A 24,077-nucleotide genomic window follows, 5' to 3' on the forward strand; every position below is an offset into this window, starting at 1 on the left:
AAGAAGCAATCTATTTAGCAAAAGAGAAACCAACAATTTTGAGTTAATCTTGCAGCATTGGCAGCCAAAATTTTAAATAGATATGATACTTTTGTCTAATTATGTTGTTTTCATTTTTTATATCCAAGTTCAGATTTTATATTTAATTGCACTAAAATTATTGAAGCTCTTAATCTAAAATGTGTAACATAATAAATTAATAACAAATTTTGAACAACAGCTGAGCTAATTCTAATTGTAGTGTACAATACAAAGTGAGTGTGTGTGTGTGTGTGTGTGTCTCTTCCATATCTCCTCCTAAACCCCCTGGACTGACTTCAACCAAACTTCGTCCACATACTCATTACTGTCTGGAACGAAGTACTGTGTGGGTAAGAACCACCTTCCATTGGACTGACATAGGAGGCAGACAGAGAGAGAATGGAGGATAAAATGGACAAAGGAAGGGAGGAGGAGGTGATGGACAGAGATGTGGGAGGAGGAGACGGACAGAGAAAAGGGGGAAGGGAGAGATGGACCAAGAGAAGGGGAAGAAGGAGATGGACAGTGAGAGGTGGAGGAGGAGATGGACAGAGAGATAGTGGAGGGTGAGACATGAATGGGTGAGGAGGGGACTGAATGAGAGAGGGGACATAATGAGACAGATTGGGGTGAAGAGGCAATTGAAAGAGAGAGGGGGGAGGAAGAGATGGACAGAGAAATGGGGGAATACAGAGGTGGACAGAGAGAGGGTAGAACAGGAGATCGGCAGAGACAGTTGAGGAGAAAATGGATGGAAACAGAGGGTGAGGAGGAGAAGGACAGAGGGAAAGTTGGTTGGTTGGTTGGTTTGGGGGAGGGGACCAAGTAGTGAGGTCATTACTCCCATCGGATTAGGGAAGGATGGGAAAGAAGATCGGCCATGCCCTGTCAAACGAACCATCCAGTCATTTGCATGAAGCAATTCATGGAAATCACAGGAAACGTAAATCCCGATGCCAGACGCAGGTCTGTACCATTGCCGTCCCAAAAGCGAGTCCAGTCAGGGAGAAAGGAGAGGACAATATGGACAGAGAGAAGAGGCAGGAGGATATGTGTGTAACGTATGATACAAATGCGAATGCAGCTCAAGCTTTGGATAAAAAGCTAGTATGTGTGAGTCTATATGTATACATTTGAAAATGCAATTCAATACTTGCATCAATACACAAAATATTAACCAAACAATGATCTTTTGAGATAGGTTGGATGTAATTAGTCTTATTATTTTTAACTGTAGCAAATTATTATTTTAAATGCAATGATGACATTTGTTCGTACTTAACACATCAGTTTGCACTGATGACTATGCCAGCACACTGCTCTGATGTAACAAAACTTAATCAAATATAATTTACAAAGTTGTTCCAACAACAATGTTGCAGGCTGCATTTACGGAATGAATAACTTCATAGTGTTAACATTCAACGAACTTTTGCATATAGTGACCAGCTTTTCTTAAAATGTGGAAATACTATTAAGAGCAGTTGCTAAAAGTTGTGAAAAGAAACTTTAGAAAACTATCATTTGATCTCCACTCAGCTTGTGACACTATTATCATGGAAACTACTAAGACTGATAAGAAGATGTAAAGGAAACCTAAATTTACATATTTTACAATTCAGTTATCATCACCCTTATGATAAACCCTGTTTATAACAATTTCTCCACCTCATTGTGCATTGTACTTTAAACTGACTGGATAATAGTAAAAATTAATATCAAGGCACCAAGAGCATCCCATTTTATCAGAACATTATGGTTAATTTCTGGTACTCTTCATCACCATATTTATACTTACTTCTACATCATTACTGATGCTCACAGCTTTCTTTAATGTTACAGTTTCACCTTCAAGAGAATGCACTGCAGTCACCATCTGTCCAGAGCTGTCCAAACTGACTGTATGTACACCAGCAAATAATTTACGTAAGTGAGCCTGGATTACTCGTTCCCTTGTTGACTGACCAAGTACTTCAAGAAGATCATCATCACTAAGAAAATAAAACCGAGGAAACGCTGAACGCTTCTCCTGTAACAAAGAAGATTAGGATATATGATTATAGACTTCAGTTACACTTCACATGGGATATCATAAAAACTATTTGTGACTGTTCTAAATATGAGCATTTACATTTAAAAAAAAAAAACATTGAATTAGTACAAATTTGGTATGGTACACACAGAAGACTGATGGAGATGGAGATGGAAATGGAGAAGATGGAGAAGGCATGGTAAAATGTGGGAGAGCACAGATAGAGCACCAAACCTTAAGTGAGAGATCAAACAGCAATATGGAATAGATGAACAAATCTTCATAGAATACAAACACCCATAAAAAATCTTTTAGTCATGTGAAATTCATTATAGAAACAGAGCTAGAAACTGATGGAAATAAACAGGAAAAATCTAAGAATAAAAAAACTGCAATTGGATACTGTGTACTGGCTATGGGTGCCACTTTCACTTTTGAACCAGTAATGGCTGCGATTAACTCACAGAAATTAACTAGAAGAAGAGAAGAGAAGTAACCAGAAACAAATTTATGAACCCACAGACCATAAAAGAAGACATGGGCAATACACACTACATGACAACATTCATAATTTATTTAAGCTTTGCTTTAACCCAAAATGTAGAAACAAGGAGGAATTTGAATCAAATCCTAAAAAGTACAAGGTGTGATTGATCAAAAAGTAATGGGAATTTTGTAGTGCTTTGAGAATTTTTGCATAAATTCCAGAACCACTCGTCCATATACCATCTCGAACATGATATTTTAGAAATAAGAGTGAGAGAACATACATACTGCATGACACATGTTTTTGTGTGACAGTCCAACGGCATCAACAACTGTATGCCGTTCGCGCCGAGGAAGCCATATTGGAAGAGCAAGGAGTAATCATGCAGCATTCCTTTGTGTTTTAGTCTCTGTGAAGATTGTTAAAAAAAATGGACAATTGATTGTAGACATTAGTTGTACTTCATGTGCTGGACTTGCTAGAAGTAAGACACGTTCATAATTAAGTAGTTGCAAAAACTACACTAAAAAATGTATTTTATCGAATCTAATGCTAAGCAAATCAGTTGCCTTGCAAACACTTGAATATTTATGTCGGAAGTGGTGAATTTGTTCTTTGTGGAAGTTGAAATATACCAAGGCTAAAATAAAAGTATTCTGTGAGTATTCACTTATTGCAAAAGAGTGGAGAGAGAGAGAGAGAGAGAGAGAGAGAGAGAGAGAGAGAGAGAGAGAGAGAGAGAGAGAGGGAGGGAGGGAGGGAGGGAGGGAGAGAGGGAGAGAGAGTCTAATAAATTCCCGTAACCAGCATTATTCTTTGGAGAAGGAGGTTTTGGGGATCGATGTAGTCGGCTATCCAGAGAAGAAGATTGGTTGTGCATATCAAGTAAGTCAACTCATGTGTGAGAGGTGTGGATTTTGCTTGCAATCCAAAGTCACACCACTTCTTATTGTAGCACAGCATTAGAAGTTTTGTTTTTCTTAAAGAATCTTTGATCAATAATTAATGGGAATTTTTGTTTTTCTTAAAGAATCTTTATTTAGTCATCAACATCAAATTTGTTCCCTTCAAAGTAATCCCCCCTGAGATACAATATACTTGTAACACCAGTTTCTCCAATCATGGAAGCACTTCTGGAACCAACTTTTTGTTATGGTGTTCAGCTTCTTCCAGCGATTCTGTTTTTATCTCATAAATGGTGGCAAAACGACACCCTTTCTTGGTCCTCTTGAGCTTCAGGAATAGAATGAAGTTCCAGGGGACCACACCCAGTGAATACAGTGACTGGGGCAATGTGTTTTGCCAAAAAACCATGAACAAGCATTGTGGTGTGAAAAGGATCATAATCATGATGTAATTTCCATGAGTGGTTTTGCCACAATTCTGGTTGTTTCCATTAGGTGGCTTCACACAAACGGCACATAACTTTCAGGGTGTATTCCTTACTGACCATAAAATCATAACTCATTAAGCACTATCACATTGTAATCAAATAAAAAGTAGAAAGAACCTTCATACATGATCAAGCTTGATGATTTATTGTTTCACTCTTGCCTCTTCAGACTGTTTTCATTGGTACAATTTGGCTTGCTTTCGATGTCATAGTCAAATACCCAAGGTTTTACTTCTTCCACATGGTCATTCTGTGCTGATGTACTAAGGAGTCTAAGTTCAGTCATCATCTTCAATGTCTTCTTGACCCTCTTTGAAATGTTTATACCACCCACAAAATCTTGTCTGACTCATAGCAGATTTGCCAGAAGCCTAAGTAAACATTTTGAATGCAGTGCTGCACTTATATCCATTTTTCAAGCAAAATTTAATGCAAATTCTTTGATCCATCTTTGCGAAAGTAAAAATTGTTTGAGCACTCGAAGACTTGTATAACCTTTTCGACTATCAACAATTAGTAAATCTTCAACACAGTTGAAAATGCAGGCATGCATCAGAAACATTGGTACCACCAAGACAGAATTTTTTTTTTTTAATGGAATGTGCAAAACCCATGATATTAAAACAATTCCCATTACTTCTTTATCACACCATGTATATGAAGTTATTTGGGTGCCTTTTAATAATATCTGTGACACCTGTCTATCCCACTGTAGAGAACAAACCTTATAAAACTCTTGAAGTTCTATCAAACGCAAGCAGAACAACACTAAAGATATCATTACCTTCTTCTCATGAACAATTCCAATACTTCAGAAATTATTCCTAAAACAAAAAATTGGAAATATTGGTCAGGCATAGTTTGGTTGTTTTAGCTATGCAGCTGCCCTCCAATCAGATGATGGATGAGTTATCTTTGAGCATAACATGAATTTTTAAACAGGTATACATAATATAAAAATGTGGTATTAGCCCTACAGCTACTTGGCATCTGATTGATTCGGAATTTCAGCTCATGGTAAAGTTCTAAACAAAGAAAATGGAAAGATTAATGATTGTTGTTGTTGTGGTCTTCAGTCCTGAGACTGGTTTGATTCAGCTCTCCATGCTAATCTATCCTGTGCAAGCTCCTTCATCTCCCAATACCTACTGCAACCTACATCCTTCTGAATCTGCTTAGTGTATTCATCTCTTGGTCTCCCTCTACGATTTTTACCCTCCATGCTGCCCTCCAATGCTAAATTTGTGATCCCTTGATGCCTCAGGACATGTCCTACTAACCGATCCTGTCTTCTAGTCAAGTTGTGCCACAAACTTCTCTTCTCCCCAATCCTATTTAATACCTCCTCATTAGTTATGTGATCTACCCATCTAATCTTCAACATTCTTCTGTTACACCACATTTCAAAAGCCTCTATTCTCTTCTTGTCCAAACTATTTATTGTCCATGTTTCACTTCCATACATGGCTACACTCCATACAAATACTTTCAGAAACAACTTCCTGGCATTTAAATCTATACTCGCTGTTAACAAATTTCTCTTCTTTAGAAACGCTTTCCTTGCCATTGCCAGTCTACATTTTATATCCTCTCTACTTTGACCATCATCTGTTATTTTGCTCTCCAAATAGCAAAACTCCTTTACTACTTTAAGTGCCTCATTTCCTAATCTAATTCCCTCAGCATCACCCGACTTAATTCGACTACATTCCATTATCCTCGTTTTGCTTTTGTTGATGTTCATCTTATATCCTCCTTTCAAGACACTGTCCATTCCATTCAACTGATCTTCCAAGTCGTTTGCTGTCTCTGACAGAATTACAATGTCATCGGCGAACCTCAAAGTTTTTATTTCTTCTCCTTGGATTTTAATACCTACTCCAAATTTTTCTTTTGTTTCCTTTACTGCTTGCTCAATATACAGATTGAATAACATCGGGGAGAGGCTACAACCCTGTCTCACTCCTTCCCAACCACTGCTTCCCTTTCATGCCCCTCGACTCTTATAACTGCCATCTGGTTTCACTACAAATTGTAAATAGCCTTTCGCTCCCTGTATTTTACCCCTGCCACCTAAAGAATTTGAAAAAGAGTATTCCAGTCAACATTGTCAAAAGCTTTCTCTAAGTCTACAAATGCTAGAAACGTAGGTTTGCCTTTCCTTAATCTTTCTTCTAAAATAAGTTGTAAGGTCAGTATTGCCTCAGGTGTGCCAACATTTCTACGGAATCCAAACTGATCTTCCCCGAGGTCGGCTTCTACCGGTTTTTCCATTCGTCTGTAAATAATTCGTGTTAGTATTTTGCAGCTGTGACTTATTAAACTGATAGTTCGATAATTTTCACATCTGTCAACCCCTGCTTTCTTTGGGATTGGAATTATTATATTCTTCTTGAAGTCTGAGGGTATTTCACCTGTCTTGTACATCTTGCTTACCAGATGGTAGAGTTTACTCTGGACTGGCTCTCCCAAGGCCATCAGTAGTTCTGATGGAATGTTGTCTACTCCCGGGGCCTTGTTTCGACCCAGGTCTTTCAGTGCTAATTCAAACTCTTCACACAGTACCATATCTACCATTTCATCTTCATCTACATCCTCTTCCATTTCCATAGTATTGTCCTCAACTACATCGCCCTTGTACAGACCCTCTATATACTCCTTCCACCTTTCTGCTTTCCCCTCCTTGCTTAGAACTGGGTTTCCATCTGAGCTCGTGATATACATACAAGTGGCTCTCTTTTCTCCAAACATCTCTTTAATTTTCCTGTAGGCTGTATCTATCTTACCCCTAAAGATATAAGCCTCCACATCCTTACATTTGTCCTCTAGCCATGCCTGCTTAGCCATGTTGCACTTCCTGTTGATCTCATTTTTGAGACGTTTGTATTCCTTTTTGCCTGCTTCATTTACTGCATTTTTATATTTTCTCCTTTCATCAAATAAATTCAATATTTCTTCTGTTACCCAAGGATTTCTACTAGCCCTTGTCTTTTTACCTACTTGATCATCTGCTGCCTTCACTACTTCATCCCTCAGAGCTACCCATTCGTCTTCTACTGTATTTTGTTCCCCCATTCCTGTCAATGTTTCCCTTACGCTCTCCTTGAAACTCTGTACAACCTCTGGTTTAGTCAGTTTATCCAGGTCCCATCTCCATAAATTCCCACGTTTTTGCAATTTCTTCATTTTTAATCTACAGTTCATAACCAATAGATTGTGCTCAGAGTCCACATCTGCCCCTGGAAATGTCCTACAATTTAAAACCTGGTTCTTAAATCTCTGTCTTACCATTATATAATCTATCTGATACCTTTTAGTATCTCCAAGATTCTTCCATGTATACAACCTTCTTTTATGATTCTTGAACCAAGTGTTAGCTATGATTAAGTTATGCTCTGTGCAAAATTCTAACAGACGGCTTCCTCTTTCATTTCATAGCCCCAATCCATATTCACCTACTGTGTTTCCTTCTCTCCCTTTTCCTACTGTCAAATTCCAGTCACCCATGACTATTAAATTTTCGTCTCCCTTCACTACCTGAATAATTTCTTTTATCTCATCATACATTACTTCAATTTCTTCATCATCTGCAGAGCTAGTTGGCATATAAACTTGTACTACTGTAGTAGGCATGGGCTTTGTGTCTATCTTGGCCACAAAAATGCGTTCACTATGCTGTTTGTAGTAGCTTACCCGCACTCCTATTTTTTTATTCATTATTAAACCTACTCCTGCTTTACCCCTATTTGATTTTGTATTTATAACCCTGTATTCACCTGACCAGAAGTCTTGTTCCTCCTGCCACCGAACTTCGCTAATTCCCACCATATCTAACTTTAATCTGTCCATTTCCCTTTTTAAATTTTCTAACCTACCTGCTCGATTAAGGGATCTGTCATTCCACGCTCCTATCCGTAGAATGCCAGTTTTCTTTCTCCTGATAACGGCGTCCTCTTGAGTAGTCCCCGCCCGGACATCCACATGGGGGACTATTTTACCTCCGAAATATTTTATCCAAGAGGACACCATCATCATTTAACCATACAGTAAAGCTGCATGCCCTCGCGAAAAATTACGGCTGTAGTTTCCTCTTGCTTTCAGCTGTTTGCAGTACCACAACAGCAAGGCCGTTTTGGTTAATGTTACAAGGCCAAATCAGTCAATCATCCAGACTGTTGCCCCTGCAACTACTGAAAAGGCTGCTGCCCCTCTTCAGGAACCACACGTTTGTCTGGCCTCTCAACAGATACCCCTCCGTTGTGGTTGCACCTAAGGTACGGCTATCTGTATCGTTGAGGCATGCAAGCCTCCCCACCAACGGCAAAGTCCATAGTTCATGGGGGGAGGGATTAATGATTACAGCACATAATTGAGGATTTGTTTCTTTCCTTACCAAGTGGAAAGATTAATGATTATATCATGGAACTGAGAGTTTATTTCTTTCCTCATCAAGATTAATCTAAAATGCAAGAATATTTGTGGCTTAGGCACTGAACAACACTAAGTTGCATTTTCAAATATTAAGAGAGACCCTGATGAGAAGAAAATTAACACAGCCACACAGTTTAACAGTGGCCATATTATTTTCTATAAATACTTCACAACTGTAACAAACTACCTACCATTCCAGGAATATATTGTAAAAGTTCACTGTGTAGCAGATATAATTATTATTCATACCTCTAAAAATGTGTTTAGACTGTTTTGGCAAAGAGACAGTTGATTACGCAGTCTTGCCAGCATGTGAGAGAGACCACGCACTTTACAGAGCATAACTACTCTGGGATCACGTGCTACATCTGACATGATCAAACGGAAGTCACGATCAACACGTTGAAAACGAGCCAAATCATGTGACAATGTTCCAGCACCAAATATGGGTTCCAAATATACCCATCTGTAATAAAGAATTTAATTATTTCAACCACCAGATATAATGCACAATACAATATATCTACACCTAAATAGACATGATAATAAGGTCAAGGGACAAAGACTAGAGCTTAACTACTAATCAGTAAGCTAACTTATTAGAGTCACAGCACAGTTCCAGTGTCATGATGTAAAGCAGGAGCAAATTTGTTCTAACATGAAATTAAAATACTGATTATTGAGAGAAATATGTTTGCAGGTATAAAACAGATTACATAATGCTGCTCTTCATTTTGTACAATAAATCCAAAGAAAAGCTCTATAGCTCACATTCTTAGTATTGATTATAATAATCAGCAAGAATTAATGCTACTGCCTGCTAGATTCATCTTATAATATCTAGACATTTTACAACTAGTTTTCACCTTACCCGAAACACACCTCATCTACCATCACTTTCTTTAAATAGTTTTCGCCTACGCAGACTTAAAGCATTCTAATTAACGGGTAGGCTCCCAAGCATCAAAACATGTGGCATAAAAGGCTGTATATTTTGAGGGACCAATGACCTTAATATTTGATGTGAATTTCAACTTGATTCAGCTACCCATTTCTGAGAAGTAGGGGTCTTAACAGACAGAGAGATGAACAACAAAGTAATCATATCTGGCAGGCTGTTCAAAGTCAGCCCCATGGGGCACAGGCACCCAAGGGCACTCACAGGCTCACCCAGCGAGCAGGTGCTAGGGGATAGGCTGCGTGTAAGGGTCAATTTCACTGTGTGTATGCACTGCTGCATTATGTGCCTGTCATTTAGTTACATCTTGTGCTTTGTAGTGGACTTAGTAATGACAATGATCTCCAGAAGCAGCCCATTGCCTTTTTCTCCAAGTTGGGAAGAACGGTTTTTGTTTGTTGAGAAAGATAGGTTGCCTCAGTGTCTTGTGTCTCATAAAGTTCTGAATACAACAAAGAAGTATAAGGTACGGCATCACTACATGTCTTCTCAATCAACTCAGTGCGACAAGCTGGACAGTTGCACTGAAGGACAAAGTTCAGCAACGGGTATATCTGAGGCAAAATAAGTACATAAATATAATTAATGAATACATACTTCTTTTACACACTCTGTATTTGTATTGATTTCATTACTACATATGTTTTATGCTACTACTGTAGACTGAATTGATGTGGTGCTTCGAACAAGCTACAAAGTTGCACACATCATTGCAACAACTGGGCCACCATTCTCAGTGGGTCCCTTGGTGAAATCAAGCTTGCTCACTGTTGTTGAGTGCTTAAAGCCAGCAGATTTTATGAAATTTGATGGATTTTGCCTCTCAGAGCAAACAGTATCTCATTGGATCCACAATACAAGCACAGATTTGGAAAATCAACTAAAACAGAAGTGCCTCACTTTTATAGCTTTTTTGTTAGCCCTTGACAAAGCTATAGATATCACAGACATTGTCAGCTTGCTATATTGTGAGGGGTATTAATTTGGAATAACAGGTTTACAAGGAGTTGCTAGACATGATACCGATGGATTATACAACAAGTGAAATGTTTGAGGTTGTTTGTGAGTCTGTAGAAAACATATGCTTGTCATGAGACAGGCTCTGTTCTATAGCAACAGACAGTGCACTGCAAATGGTTGTGAGCCAGCAAGGTTTTTTGACTCACCTGAAGGAAAATATAAAGAAGGAATTTCAGAAAGAAATATCAAGCATACACTGTTTTGTGCACCAGGAAGCTCATTGTGCTGAAAGTGTGAAATGTGCTGACATTGTGAAGTTCAAGGTGAAGTGTGTAACTTTTGAAAGGCTCCACAGTGTCAACCACTGTCAGTTCAAAGGCTCTTTGCATGACCTGGAAGCAGCCTATGCTGGTATTCCTTATCACTCCACATTACAGTGGCTTAGCAGAGGCAAAGTTCTCACTGTATTTTTCACAGTTTCAGAAGAAATTACATCCTTTATGGAAATGAAAGGAGAGAGGCAACCATCTCTCAGTGATGAGACATGGGTAGAAGACCTGGCATTTCTAACTGACATTACAAGACATTTAAACAGCTTAAATATGTCACTCCAAGGAAAGGATCTATTAATTGTTAATATATGTGATAAAATTAATGCATTCATCCACAAACTCCATCTATCTGAAAGGCAACTTGGTAGTGGAAATTTAACTTTTTTCTAATGTTTTCCATCCCTCCAATTGCCAGAAGAAATAAGTTTTGGTGATTATCAACAAACAATCGTACAACTTTGTCAAAGTTCTGAGGTGAGGTTTAAGGGCATGCAATGCTTAAAAAAATAAGTTAAAGCTGGTTCATACTTTAGTTTCAGTTGTACCAGATACTGTTCTTTCAGAAATGCAATTAGAACTTATAGATTTGCAAAACAGCACACTTGTTAAGAACAGATATTACAACACTACAAATGTGGTAAGGTGGTATCACAATTGTCTTGCAGTAAACATTCCCAAATTACACAGGAATGTATCTGACATCATATCTGTGTTTGATTCAACATATGATTGAGAACAACTGTTTTCTGCAATGAAGAGAGCAAAAGCTGCAGAAAGGTCCCAGCTGCATGACCCAACACTTACAGAGTACTCTGTGTCTTGCTGCAGCTTGAGGACTGACACTCATTATTTCCATGAACAGACAGAAATGTATTTCGTAAACTAAAAAAAAGTTCATATGTTTAGCTCATATTAATGCTTTTTGTTAGTGACATCAGTCACTCTGTATTGCATTGTACATAGTCTCCTACCTAGCCAGTGTTTTCTGCACAGTGGTGCAAGTAACCACATTGATGTAATTTCGGTGTGTACTTAATTTAGTTTTCCAGTTTTCTATAATTGTCCTACAAATTCATCACATTTGTTGATTGAGCAAGTAAGTTTGGAAAGCCAAGAGGAAGAAATTGCTCAATAACACAACTCACACTTTTTTCTTGGGAGAATAATTATACACACATCAAAAAGATTTTGCATCATCTTGGTTCCGAGAGTTCCGGAACCTGTACAGAAAATTGGAATAGAGATCAACATAAATGTCATTTCTGCCCTTTTTATTGATCGTGATAACCACACACTACATGTTGTACTACCCTACAACGAGACCTTCATAGGTGGTGGTCCAGATTGCTGTACACACTGGTACATACCCAGTAGTATGTCCTCTTGCATTGATGCATGCCTGTGTCTGTCATCAAGGCACTGTTGGTCCAGAGTGTCCCAATCCTCAACGGCAATTCGATGTAGATCCCTCAGAGTGGTTGGTAGGTCATTCCATCCATAAACAGCCCTTTTCAATCTATCCCAGGCATGTTCAATAGTGTTTATGTCTGGAGAACATGCTGGCTAATCTAGTCGAGCAATGTTGTTATCCTGAAGGACGTCATTCACAAGATGTGCACAATGGGGGTGTGAATTGTCACCCATGAAGTTGAATGCTTTGCCAATATGCTGCCGATATGGTTACTCTATTGGTCGGAGGATGGCATCTATGTATCGTACAGCCAATATGGTGACTTCCATAACCACCAGCATTGGTCCCACATAATGCCACCCCAAAACAGCAGAGAACCTCCATCTTGTTGTACTTGCTGGACAGTGTGTCTAAGGTGTTCGGCCTGGCAGGGTTGCCTCCAAACATGTCTCCAACAATTGTCTGGTTAAAAGCATATGTGACACTCATCAGTGAAGAGAATGTGATGCCAATCCATAATGGTCCATTCGGCATGTTGTTGGGCCCATCTGTACCGTGCTGCATGGTGTCATGGTTGAAAAGATGGACCTCGCCCTGGATGTCGGGAGTGAAGTTGGGCATCATGCAGCCTATTGTGCACAGTTTGAGTCGTAACATGACGTCCTGTGGCTGCACGGAAAGTATTATTCAACATGGTGCCATTGCTGTCAGGGTTCCTCCGAGCCATAATCTGTCATAGCAGTCATCCACTGCAGTAGTAGCCCTTGGGCAGCCTGAGTGAGGGATGTCACCAACAGTTCCTGTCTCTCTGTATCTTCTCCACGTCTGAACAACATCACTTTGGTACAGTCCGAGACACCTGGACACTTCCCTTGTTGAGGGCCCTTCCTGGCACAAAGTAACAATGTGGGCACAATCAAATCATGGTATTGACCGTCTACACATAGTTGAACTACAGACAACAAGAGCCGTGTACTTCCTTCCTGGTGGACTGACTGGAACTGATCGGCTGTCGGATCCCCTCTGTCTAATAGGCGCTGCTCATGCATAATTGTTTACAGCTTTGGGCAGGTTTAGTGACATTTCTGAAGAGTCAAAGGTACTGTGTCTGTGATACAATATCCACAGTCAACATCTGTCTTCAGGAGTTCTGGGAACAGGGGTGATGCAAAACTTTTTTTGATGTGTGTTCTTTATGTCATCGTTGTTTTAAAGCTTATAATCTCACAAAGAACTATAACAAAGATTAAAGTGAATCTTTAAGTTTAGTTACTTGTAACATGTATTACTCTTTAAGAGACATCAAATACATATGTGCCAGTAACACTGTAAACAACAGTATAAATGCTCAGTTTCTTAGGCTCAATAATTTTCTGAGTGGGTGGTATCCAAAGTGTTAAGGGTACAAAGGATGTGATGCATGGACAAATCTCATATGTATAGCTCATGAAAGCTGTTGTTTTGGGGTCCGGTTGCCATGAGAGTTGTAAATTACCCACTGAAATCAAGTGTTTTATGCCACTGCATGGTCAACTCTGCTCCTGAGCATGGTTTTGCAATGGCCATTCATTTGGGTGAACAGCTGGTTGTTGGTCATTCCTACACAAAATGCCATACAGGAATTGAGTAGGACTTGTATATGAAATGGCTGCTTTCATAGGTGATCCTCTGTCCGATGATAAGCCTGTATAGGAGAGAGGGGATGTCACATAAGGATACAAAAGGAAATTGAATAGATTGCATGGGGAGTACCACTTTGGATGGGGTGAGAAGGACTGTGGGCAGGATACTCCTCACTTCTGGGCATGACAAAAATCATAGGATATGCTTCAGATATTCCAGACCAGGATGCTGTAGGATCATAATGTGGCTACCTCTCTGCAGCTGGTTTTTGTGGGTGCTTGGAGGACTAGAGGTGTCTGAGGATATGCTGTGGGAAACATTTTTATGGATTTGGTTTGGGGTATAGCGACATTTTATGGAAGCCTTACTGAAGTTTAGGTAGCACCAAACTTGGTACCCACAAGTGTACATCACATCAGAAGAAGAGATAGTTGTAAGCACTTCTCTACACCCTCCCTTCACAGCTAAGTTATTGAGCCAAGTCCCATCATGGAACTTGCTATTGTTCTTGACAAACTACTTCCATTTGCGGGGGTCTTTGGTAAGTTGCTCCCTTTTTGTGACAGTCTATATTAAATGCATTCATATTGCATGTGGCATAATCTTTCAAGCACAATGTGGGACTTCCAGGTGGTCTCTTAGAAAGTGCTATCTCACTTAGTTCTGTGCATCATGGAAGATATAAATAAATAAAATGTCATTTGACTAGGGACTCCCATCGGGTAGACAGTTCCCCAGGTGCAAGTCTTTCGATTTGATGCCACTTCAGTGACTTGTGCGTCGATGGGGATGAAAATGATGTTGATTAGGACAAAACATCCAGTCGTTGAGCGGAGAAAATCTCCAACCCAGCCGGGAATCAAACCCGGGCCCTTAGGATTGAGATTCTGTCGCGCTAACCACTCAGCTACTGGTGGCAGACATCATGGAAGATGAGCAGGGTCCATATGATGTAAGTGTCCTAGTCATTGCAGGTGATGTTCCTTGACAGTGTAAACTGAGTGACATTGTTAATCCACCTAAAATGCAGTGAGCCATACATCAGGAATACTGTGCAAACAGTTGAGGAAATGAGCCAGGAGCAGAGGAGACACAATGAACTCAACCAACGCACAAAAAAAAAAAAAAATGTTGCAAAGTTACAAAGGACTCCATGAAATATGAACAATCAGAAGTACTTGAACAAATCTTGTCTTTTGGGACTGTCTCTTAAGGGGGGCTGTTGAAACAGGAATTGGCAAAAGCCTGAATAATAGGGGCAGTGATTTCACTTTCAGTGAAGTGTGGGACTTATCCATTAGTCAACTGAAGTCCCAACACTGGCTGAGAGTGACATGCACACTTGACAATGGTGGTAAAGCACTGAGGGACTGGAATTCATTCCCAAAATCTGATAATCATGAGTACTCATCAACACTCCATCCAATGCTGCCGGCACCTAGGTAATGGGGAAGGTGTACAGAACAGTAATAGAGTAAAGAAAGCACTATGTTGAAAAGAAGTTTATCCTTGAGGTAGCACTTAATGACGGCAAGGCATGCTGTCAAACCATCATGCTTTGAGAATGATTGCACATGGCTGGACACCTGAGAGCAATACAAACAGTTGATTTAGAGGAAAGCTTGAGATATTACTAAGGTGGGTGATGATGTTCAACATACATGAAAATTGCTGGAAATTAAAATCTCAGCTAATAAATATACTGACAGCCATAATGTTCAAAAATATTCTGAGTGCTTCATTATAGCATGGAGCCATTTATTTTAAAAAGATTATACATACTTGCGTTGTATATGAGCTAAGCTGTTTAAATATTCATCCAACTCTGTTAACCTTCTTTCCCAGATAGATGCACGATCTGTGAAGCTGCTGTAGTTTGGAGAGTTCTTGATAGACTGAAGAAGGCACTGGTTATCACCTATCTGTAGAAATAACAAAACTGATTAAAGGGATTCAAGCATTCACCTGTCTTGATGTGCAAATTACTAGATACATAATGCATGTAATATAAAGAGAACAAGTGATCTACATATGTGAGAACGAGATAACTAATGGAGGATGACGAAATAAACCTCTTGGTGTACAGGATGTTGGAGAGGGAAGATAAGCCATTTCATAGGAGTATTTTAATAATCACACACACACACACACACACACACACACACCACCTGTGACAATTTGGACTAGGAGCAGCTGTGCTGCAACACACTCAGAAATGTAAGTTGTCAATTTACGGTGTATCTGCAAAGACAAGTGAAGATAAAATTTACCTTATTTAATATATCCTTGAAATCCTTTATTAATGTTACAATCTGTCCTTGTGAATCAGCATGTTCAATGAGTGAGAATCTTGCTTCAACTTCCCAAACATCAAGTTCTCCCAAAGCTTTTCTGATGGCAATTTCACTTGCTGCTCTGTTATTCAGCTCCTTAAAGAGTGATACATATATGTAAGAAATCAACAGACAAACCAGTAAGTCATGTGACTAAAATGTCAGATTGTGTTACAGACAATTATCTCTTTTAACCCAGACCTTAATTCACTGCAGCAGACATAGAAACTTGAAGAGGTTCATTAGGTCTTAATAGTTTAGGATTACAGGAACTTCTCACTACAGCTTTAAACCAAATGGAGAACAAAGGGAGACACCAAAGCAGAAAGTCTCAGTCATTCAATATCACACTTCAAGAGAGACATGCTAAATTTGAATCACAATAACATTTATTGGCAGTTTACAAAATCATCAGTTTATGTTTCAAATATGTGGACTTTTCTTTCCTATCACCTTAGTTGTCTTCTACCACATGGTCTACAAGACTACTTTCTATGTTTCCAGAACTAAACATACAGTAAATATGTGCCTAACCGGCACAATGGGGGCACTTAATCCATATATATTATAAAAATTCATATATGTGTGTGTGTGTGTGTGTGTGTGTGTGTGTGTGTGTGTGTTTTTCCACATCTCCTCCTAAACCACTGGATTGTTTTCTATCTAACTTTGTAAACAGAGTATGCGAAGGAACTTGCCTCTCTTCTTGCAGCGGTGTACCGTAGGTCTCTAGAAGAGCATAACGTTCCAAAAGATTAGAAAAGTGCACAAGTCATACCCATTTTCGAGAAGGGACATTGAACAGATGTGCAGAACTATAGACCTATATCTCCAACATCCATCAGTATTATGTTCGAGTATAATGACTTTTCTGGAGACTAGAAATCTACTCTGTAGGAATCAGCATGGGTTTCAAAAAAGACGATTGTGTGAAACCCAGCTTGCGCTATTTGTCCACGAGACTCAGAGGGCCATAGACACGGATTCTCAGGTAGATGCCGTGTTTCTTGAATTCTGCAAGGCAGTTGATACAGTTCCCCCCACAGTCATTTAATGAACAAAGTAAGAGCATATGGACTATCAGACTAATCGTGTGATTGGATTGAAGAGTCCCTAGATAACAGAAAGCAGCACTTCTTTCTCAATGGAGAGGAGTATTCCAAAGTAAGAGTGATTTCAGGTATGCCACAGGGGAGTTTCGTAGGACCGTTGCTATTCACAATATATATAAATGACCTTGTGGATAACATCGGAAGTTCACTCAGGCTTTTTGCAGATGATGGTGTAGTATATAGAAAGGTTGTAGCAATGGAAAATTGTACTGAAATGCAGAAGGATCTGCAGCAAATTGACGCATGGTGCAGGAAATGGCAACTAAATCACAATGTAGACAAGCGTAATCTACATTTACATCTACATCCATACTCCGCAAGTCACCTGGTGGTGTGTTGTGAATACATAGAAAGAGAGATCCTTTATCATTTAGCTACAATATAGCAGGTCAGCAACTGGAAGCAGTTAATTCCATAAACTATCTGGGAGTAGGCATTAGGAGTGATTTAAAATAGAATGACCGTATAAAATTAATCGTCAGTAAAGCAGATGCCAGACTGAGATTCATTGGAATAATCCTAAGGAAATGCAGTCCGAAAACAAAGAAAGTAGGTCACAGTACACTTGTTCACCCACTGCTTGAATACTGCTCAACAGTGTGGGATCTGTACCAGGTAGGGTTGATGGAAGAGACAGAGAAGATCCAACGGAGAGCAGCGTGCTTCATTACAGGATCATTTAATAATCCCGATAGTGTTACAGAGATGATATATAAACTCCAGTGGAAGACTCTGCAAGAGAGATGCTCAGTAGCTCAGTATGGGTTTTTGTTGAAGTTTTGAGAACATACCTTCACTGAGGAGTCACGCAGTATATTTCTCCCTGAGTCATGCAGTATATTTCTCCCTCCTATGTGTATCTTGTGAAGAGACCATGAGGATAAAATCAGAGAGATTAGAGCCCACACCGAAGCATACCAACAATCTTTCTTTCCATGAACAATACGAGACTGGAATAGAAGGGAGAACTGATAGAGTTACACAAGGTACCCTCTGCCACACACCGTCGGTGGCTTGTGGAGTGTGGATGTAGATGTAGATGTAGAACTTATCCCTTACTGTCAGGCAACAATCACTGTGGGAGTAAAAACCACTTGCCTGTCATAGTTCTGGAGATATGATGTCATAAACAATTAGATGCATGAAAGTCTGCCACTATGTGCATAATGTTTCAATTCACTACTTCTGTGCTACTAACTCTATTCACAATAAATTTCAAAGACAGTGTCCACATATACTGATAAATGCATCTATAAAATTATATCATGGTACCAAACACAGCTCAGGAGATATGATGTCATAAATACTGAGATACGTGAAAAATTTCTGCATTTTGCATAACTAAATTTATTGGTTTTTTTTGTTACTACATCCATTCACAACAGATTTTGCAGACAGTATCCACATAGGCTGCTGAATGTACTTATGCTGAAAAAGAGAGAAGTAAAATGACTGTGGGTGCATTGGTGGAATAGAGGGCTGTGTAGTGCTGGAGTGGGAATAGGGAAGGGGATAGACAAGTGAAGGACAATGACTGATGAAGGCTGAGACCATGAGGGTTAAAGGCACATAGGATATATAGCAGGTAGAGTTACCACCTGTGTAATTCAGAAGAGCTGGGGTTGGTAGGAAGGATGTGATCCTTGTGACCAGATTGGAGTAGGTGCTGGTGGGAGAATGTATGGGACAGGCCTTCCACCTATGTCCGTTACAGGGATATGACCCACGAGACAAGGGGTTGGGGGCAGGACTTGCATAGGGATGGACAAGGATATTATTTAGGTTGGGTGGGCAACACAGTACCACTGTGGGAGGGGTGGGAAGGATAGTGGGTAGGAGATTCCTCATTTCAGGGCGCGACGAGAGGAAGTCGAAACCTTGGCGGAGAAGTCACTCCAGTCCTTGGTGGTGCTGAGTCATGAGGAGGATGCTCCTCTGTGGCCAGAAAGTGGGGCTTTGGGAGTGGGGAGGGGGAGGGGTGATTGCAGAAATAAGGCACAGGAGATCTGTTGCTCTACAAGGTTGAGATGGTAATTACGTTCTGTGAAGGTGTCAGTGAAACACTCAGTATATTTTGGGAAAGATTGCTCGCCACCATAGATGTGACAGCCATGAGTGGCTATGCTGTACCAAAGGGACTTCTTGGTAAGGAACGGGTGGCAGCTGTCAAGATGGAGGTATTCCTGATGGTTGGTAGATGTGATAAGGATGGAGGTGTTGATGTATCTATCTATGAGTTGGAGGTCAACTTTAAAGAAGGTGGCTTATTGAGTTGAGGAGTACCAGGTGAAGTGAATAGAGGAGAATGTGATGAGGTTCAGGAGGAATGTGGATAGGGTGTAAACACCCGTAATCCAGACACAAAATGCCATGAGTGAACCTGAATAAAGTTAGGGGTTTGGGATTCTGGCTGGTTAGACAGGATTGCTCTAGATGGCCCATGAATGGGCTGGCATAGGGTGGTTCCATGGAGGTGCCCACTGTCATACCCCAGTTCTGTTTGTAGGTGAAGCCTTCAAAGAAGAAGTAATTGTAGGTGACGATATAGTTGGTCATGCTGATCAGGAAGGAGGTTGTAGGTGGATCGATCAGATGTTGGGAAAGGTAGTGTTCAATAGTGGAAAAGCCATGGGAATTTGGGATGTAACCGTAAAGGGAGGTGGCATCAGTAGTGATGAGCAGGGCACCATTATAGGAGAGTAGGCTATGGATAAAAGGCTGAAGGTGTTGGTCTATGAGAGCAGAGATTCTCTCAGTTGGGGCACAGTAACTGGCCACAATGGGGTGTCATGCATGGTTGGGTTTATGGATTTTAGGAAGCATGAGCAGGGAGTGGTAGGGATGATGAGAGAGATAGATTCTATGGAGATGATCTCGTACTGGCATAAGGATTTGAAGAGAGACTGGATATCCTGCTGGATTTCTGGAATGGGGTCACTGTGACAGGGTTTGTAACTTGATGAACGTAACAGGTTATGGAGTCCTTCTGCATGTAATCCTTGTAGTTCAAAACAACAGTAGTGGAACCTGCATCAGCAGGTAAGATTATAATGTCAGGATCAGTATTTGGTTATGGATTGTGGTTCTTTCTGTGGATGTAAGATTATCTTGCATGTTGAGGGATTTGGGGAATGATGCTTTGGCTAGGTTCAAGGTTAAGAAACTCTGGCAGTTAACAAGGGGTGATTTTGAGGCAGTGGAGGTTTATCACAGTTGAATGGAGGAGTGACTGCAGTAAAGCAGGGTTCAACACTGGTCTTTGGTTGCGTGTGACTAGTACAATTGGTGGCGAAAAAGTGTATGGACTGGGAGAAGGAGGAGGGTGTTTAAAAAGTTCTGCATACTTGAATTTGGGAGTGGGGTGAAAGGTATGGCCTTTGGACAGGACTAAAACTTCTGCAGAGCTAATGCTTTTGAACCAAAAGTGCATGACTATCTTTCGGGTCTTTCTGGATTCTGTATGGTGGTGGGAGGGAGTTTTTGATTAGAATAGATTAGATTAGATTTACTTTTATTCCAATTGACCCTTACTGAGGAGGTCCTCCAGGATGTAGAACATGTCAGAAAAACAATAATACATGACAAATATTAGAAATTTACACACACACATGCACACACAAACACAACTCACACAAATGTGATCACTTTCTCAGGTTGCCAAGAACAGACCACATGCAACTTCACATGATGGGAGAAGCATTCTGGGTGGTGGTGGGGGAGAGGGGGTGGAGGGGGGGGGGGGAGGGGCTAGGGTGCTGAGGGAGAGGGATATGGGGATAGTTACCTAGAAGATTTTTCTACATATTCAAATGAGATGTATTAATTCATACAGGCACCAGTTGAATGTGCCAAAGATATATTAATTCGTACTATACCACACTAATGTAATTGGTGAGAGGGCAGTGGAGAAATTAAAAATGATGTACCTTCAAATTTTTTACAACAGTTCTCTTGTTCGAATGCTCATAACATAGCTCTTCTGTTCTCATTCACTGTGGTGTACAGATGTATTTTTGTTCTCAATGTGTCTAACAACCAAAAAGTGGACAGCTTTTGAAAGAAAAGTATCTTATTTCTACAAGTTTCAAGTACATCTGTTCCCTTCTATATGCATCATGAACCATTGCAGCAAATCTTGGAATGCATAGGAATAATCCTCATAAGATGATCACCATATTGCAGCACTGTCGTACTGTGAGAGAGAAGAGGTAATTTTATCATGAATAGAAACATAATCCAGGAACTGATAGCTTTGGGAGAGCCAGCCCTGACAAAACTCTACCATCTGGTAAGCAAGATGTATTAGATGACGAAATGCCCTCAGACATCAAGAAGAGTATAACAACTCCAATCCCAAAGAAAGCAGGTGTTGACAGGCATGAAAATTACTGAACTATCAGTTTAATAAGTTACGGCTGCTAAATACTAACACGAATTCTTTACAGACAAATCAAAAAACCGGTAGAAGCTGACTTCAGTGAAGTTCAGTTTAGATTCCATAGAAATGTGACAATATTGACCCTTCGACCTGTCTTGGAAGATAGATTAGGGAAAGGTAAACTAAGTTTCTAGCATTTGTATACTTAAGAGAAAACTTTTGACAATGTTGAATTGAATAATATCTTTCAAATTCTGATGGTGGCAGGGGTTAAATACAGGGGGCAAAAGGCTATTTACAACTTGTACAGAAACCGGATAGCAGTTATAAGAGTCAAGGGGCATGAAAGAGAAGCAGTGGTTGGGAAGGGAGTGAGACAGGGTTGTAGCCTATCCCCAATGTTATTCAATTTGTATATTGAGCAAGCAGTAAAGGAAACAAAATAAAAATATGGAGTACGAATTAAAACCCATGGAGAAGAAATAAAAACTTTCAGGTTTACCAATGACATTGTAATTCTGTCAGAGACAGCAAAGGACCTGGAAGAGCAGTTGAACGGAAGAACAGTGTCTTGAAAGGAGGATATAAGATGAAAATGAGGATAATGGAACATAGTCAAATTAAATTAATGGAATGTAATCAAATTAAATTAGGTGATGCTGAGGGAATTAGATTAGGTAATGAAACACTTAAAGTAGTAGATGAGCTTTGCTTTTTGGGAAGCAAAATAACTGATAATGGTCAAAATAGGGATGTTATAAAATGTAGACTAGCAATGGCAAGGAAAGCATTTCTGAAGAAGAGAAATTTGTTAACATTGATTGTAGATTTAAGTGTCAGGAAGTCTTTTCTGAAAGTATTCGTGTGGTGTATAGCGATGTATGGAAGTGAAACACGGACGATAAATAGTTTAGACAAGAAGAGAATAGAAGCTTTTGAAATGTGGTGCTACAGAAGAATGCTGAAGATTAGATGGGTAGATCACTTAACGAATGTGGAAGTGCTGAATAGAATTGAGGAGAAGAGGAATTTGTGGCACAACTTGACTAGAAAAACGAATCGGTTGGTACAACATGTTCTGATGCATCCAGGGATTACCAATTTAGTATTTCACGGCAGTATGGAGGTTAAAAATTATAGAGGGAGCCCAAGAGATGAAAACACTAAGCAGATTCAGAAGGATGTAGTTTGCAGTAGTTACTTGGAGATGAAGAAACTTGCACAGGATAGAGTAGCATGGAGAGCTGTATCAAGCCAGTTTCTGGACTGAAGACCACAACAACAACAACAACAACAGGAAGAGAACTTTCAAGACTAATCATTTCAGGTTCATGTTGCAGAGGATTAAAAGCAGTGCCTTTCATCATGTCCTGCATGGTGTTTGTGTAAATGAAAAAACTTTAGTAAATAACAAGTGCTGGTGATTATGTTAATATCATCATACCTTTCTCTCTCAAAAATTGCATTTTCATACAATGGGAACCACTCCTTGTATGGTGCCGTAGACAGAAGGGATTAGGTATGGTGCCATAGACAGAAGGGATCAGCTTACTGTTTAAACGTTACATAATTGAATATATTACATTATTTATCATAGCCGTTTTAGTTTTCATGGTTGGAATATTATTGCCATTATAATGGAGGAGAGGCAGAAACATGGTGTGCATAAACCAGTGAGGATTAACTGGAGAATTAACACTGAGAAGATTGAAAAGAGTGACTTGAAGGTAGGAAAATTTACGACATACTGCATGCATGACTGCACTTAGTAGCACCTCTCCCAAGCATAGCCACAGACCTTTTCCAACGTACATCTTGATTTGAGAGATTCTTTTCAAAAAGGTAGATGTTTATGTTAACACATTATTTTGATGTTGATAATTGTGTGCATCCAATTATGTCACGCTAAAAAGAGTTATAGTATATGCTAGTGACACACTACAGATTAGACTGTGAAGTGGTGTCATCACAATTACGAAAAGGATGTTTTAATCTACAATTTTCAGTTGTTTAATCATTTCATTAAATGCAACAAAAATGAATACATAAAATATGTTCATCGTTGGTAGTCTATTAGCAAACAGGCAGACACAAGACTTTGCCCACATGGACATAACAAGTGACAATTACGTTGAAAATGTTGGATGCCATGATGAAGACCATCTATACCTCTTAAATGCTACGGACACTGATGACAGTTACATTGTAATACGTGATGCTGCCATGATTACGGTAGACGAAATGGCCTCTCAGTTTCTCCCGTGGTGAGAATAAAAGGCATGATAGCGCATATTCGTTAAATTATACTTTTCGTGTGTGACAGACACTTGATGCGGTTATAACTAAATGGAACATGGAGGGTATATCCAGTATCCTGAACAGGACACAATGAATGCGAGAGATATTGAGATACTTCGATGTGAAATTCATTACAAAAGCACAACAATTCAATGGTTTAAAAAATGGTTTCACAAAGGAACAAAAGCAAAAGTTTGACAAATTTGCTGAAAAACATATACAAAATTTTAAGACTCTTAAAAATGGAGAAAAACAGGCATTTGACAATCTCAAAGTTAATTTGACACAGCAGTTTGATGACTGTAATC

At 39.6% G+C, this 24,077-nt stretch overlaps 1 protein-coding gene across 1 annotated transcript in view; it reads right to left on the reverse strand.

Moving 5' to 3' along the window:
• The window catches only part of LOC126328907 (cytoplasmic dynein 2 heavy chain 1), a 906,666-nt gene that overhangs the window by 504,548 nt on the left and 378,041 nt on the right, over positions 1-24,077 (reverse strand). The window contains exons 25-28 of the mRNA XM_049996078.1: positions 15,919-16,077; positions 15,431-15,570; positions 8,614-8,830; positions 1,820-2,050 (exon numbers count right to left, since the gene is read on the reverse strand). Coding sequence (XP_049852035.1) covers positions 1,820-2,050; positions 8,614-8,830; positions 15,431-15,570; positions 15,919-16,077 — 747 coding nt within the window. The remainder of the gene's footprint in view (positions 1-1,819; positions 2,051-8,613; positions 8,831-15,430; positions 15,571-15,918; positions 16,078-24,077) is intronic.

Source organism: Schistocerca gregaria, chromosome 2 (genome assembly GCF_023897955.1).
Source record: "Schistocerca gregaria isolate iqSchGreg1 chromosome 2, iqSchGreg1.2, whole genome shotgun sequence".
Classification (NCBI taxonomy): domain Eukaryota; kingdom Metazoa; phylum Arthropoda; class Insecta; order Orthoptera; family Acrididae; genus Schistocerca; species Schistocerca gregaria.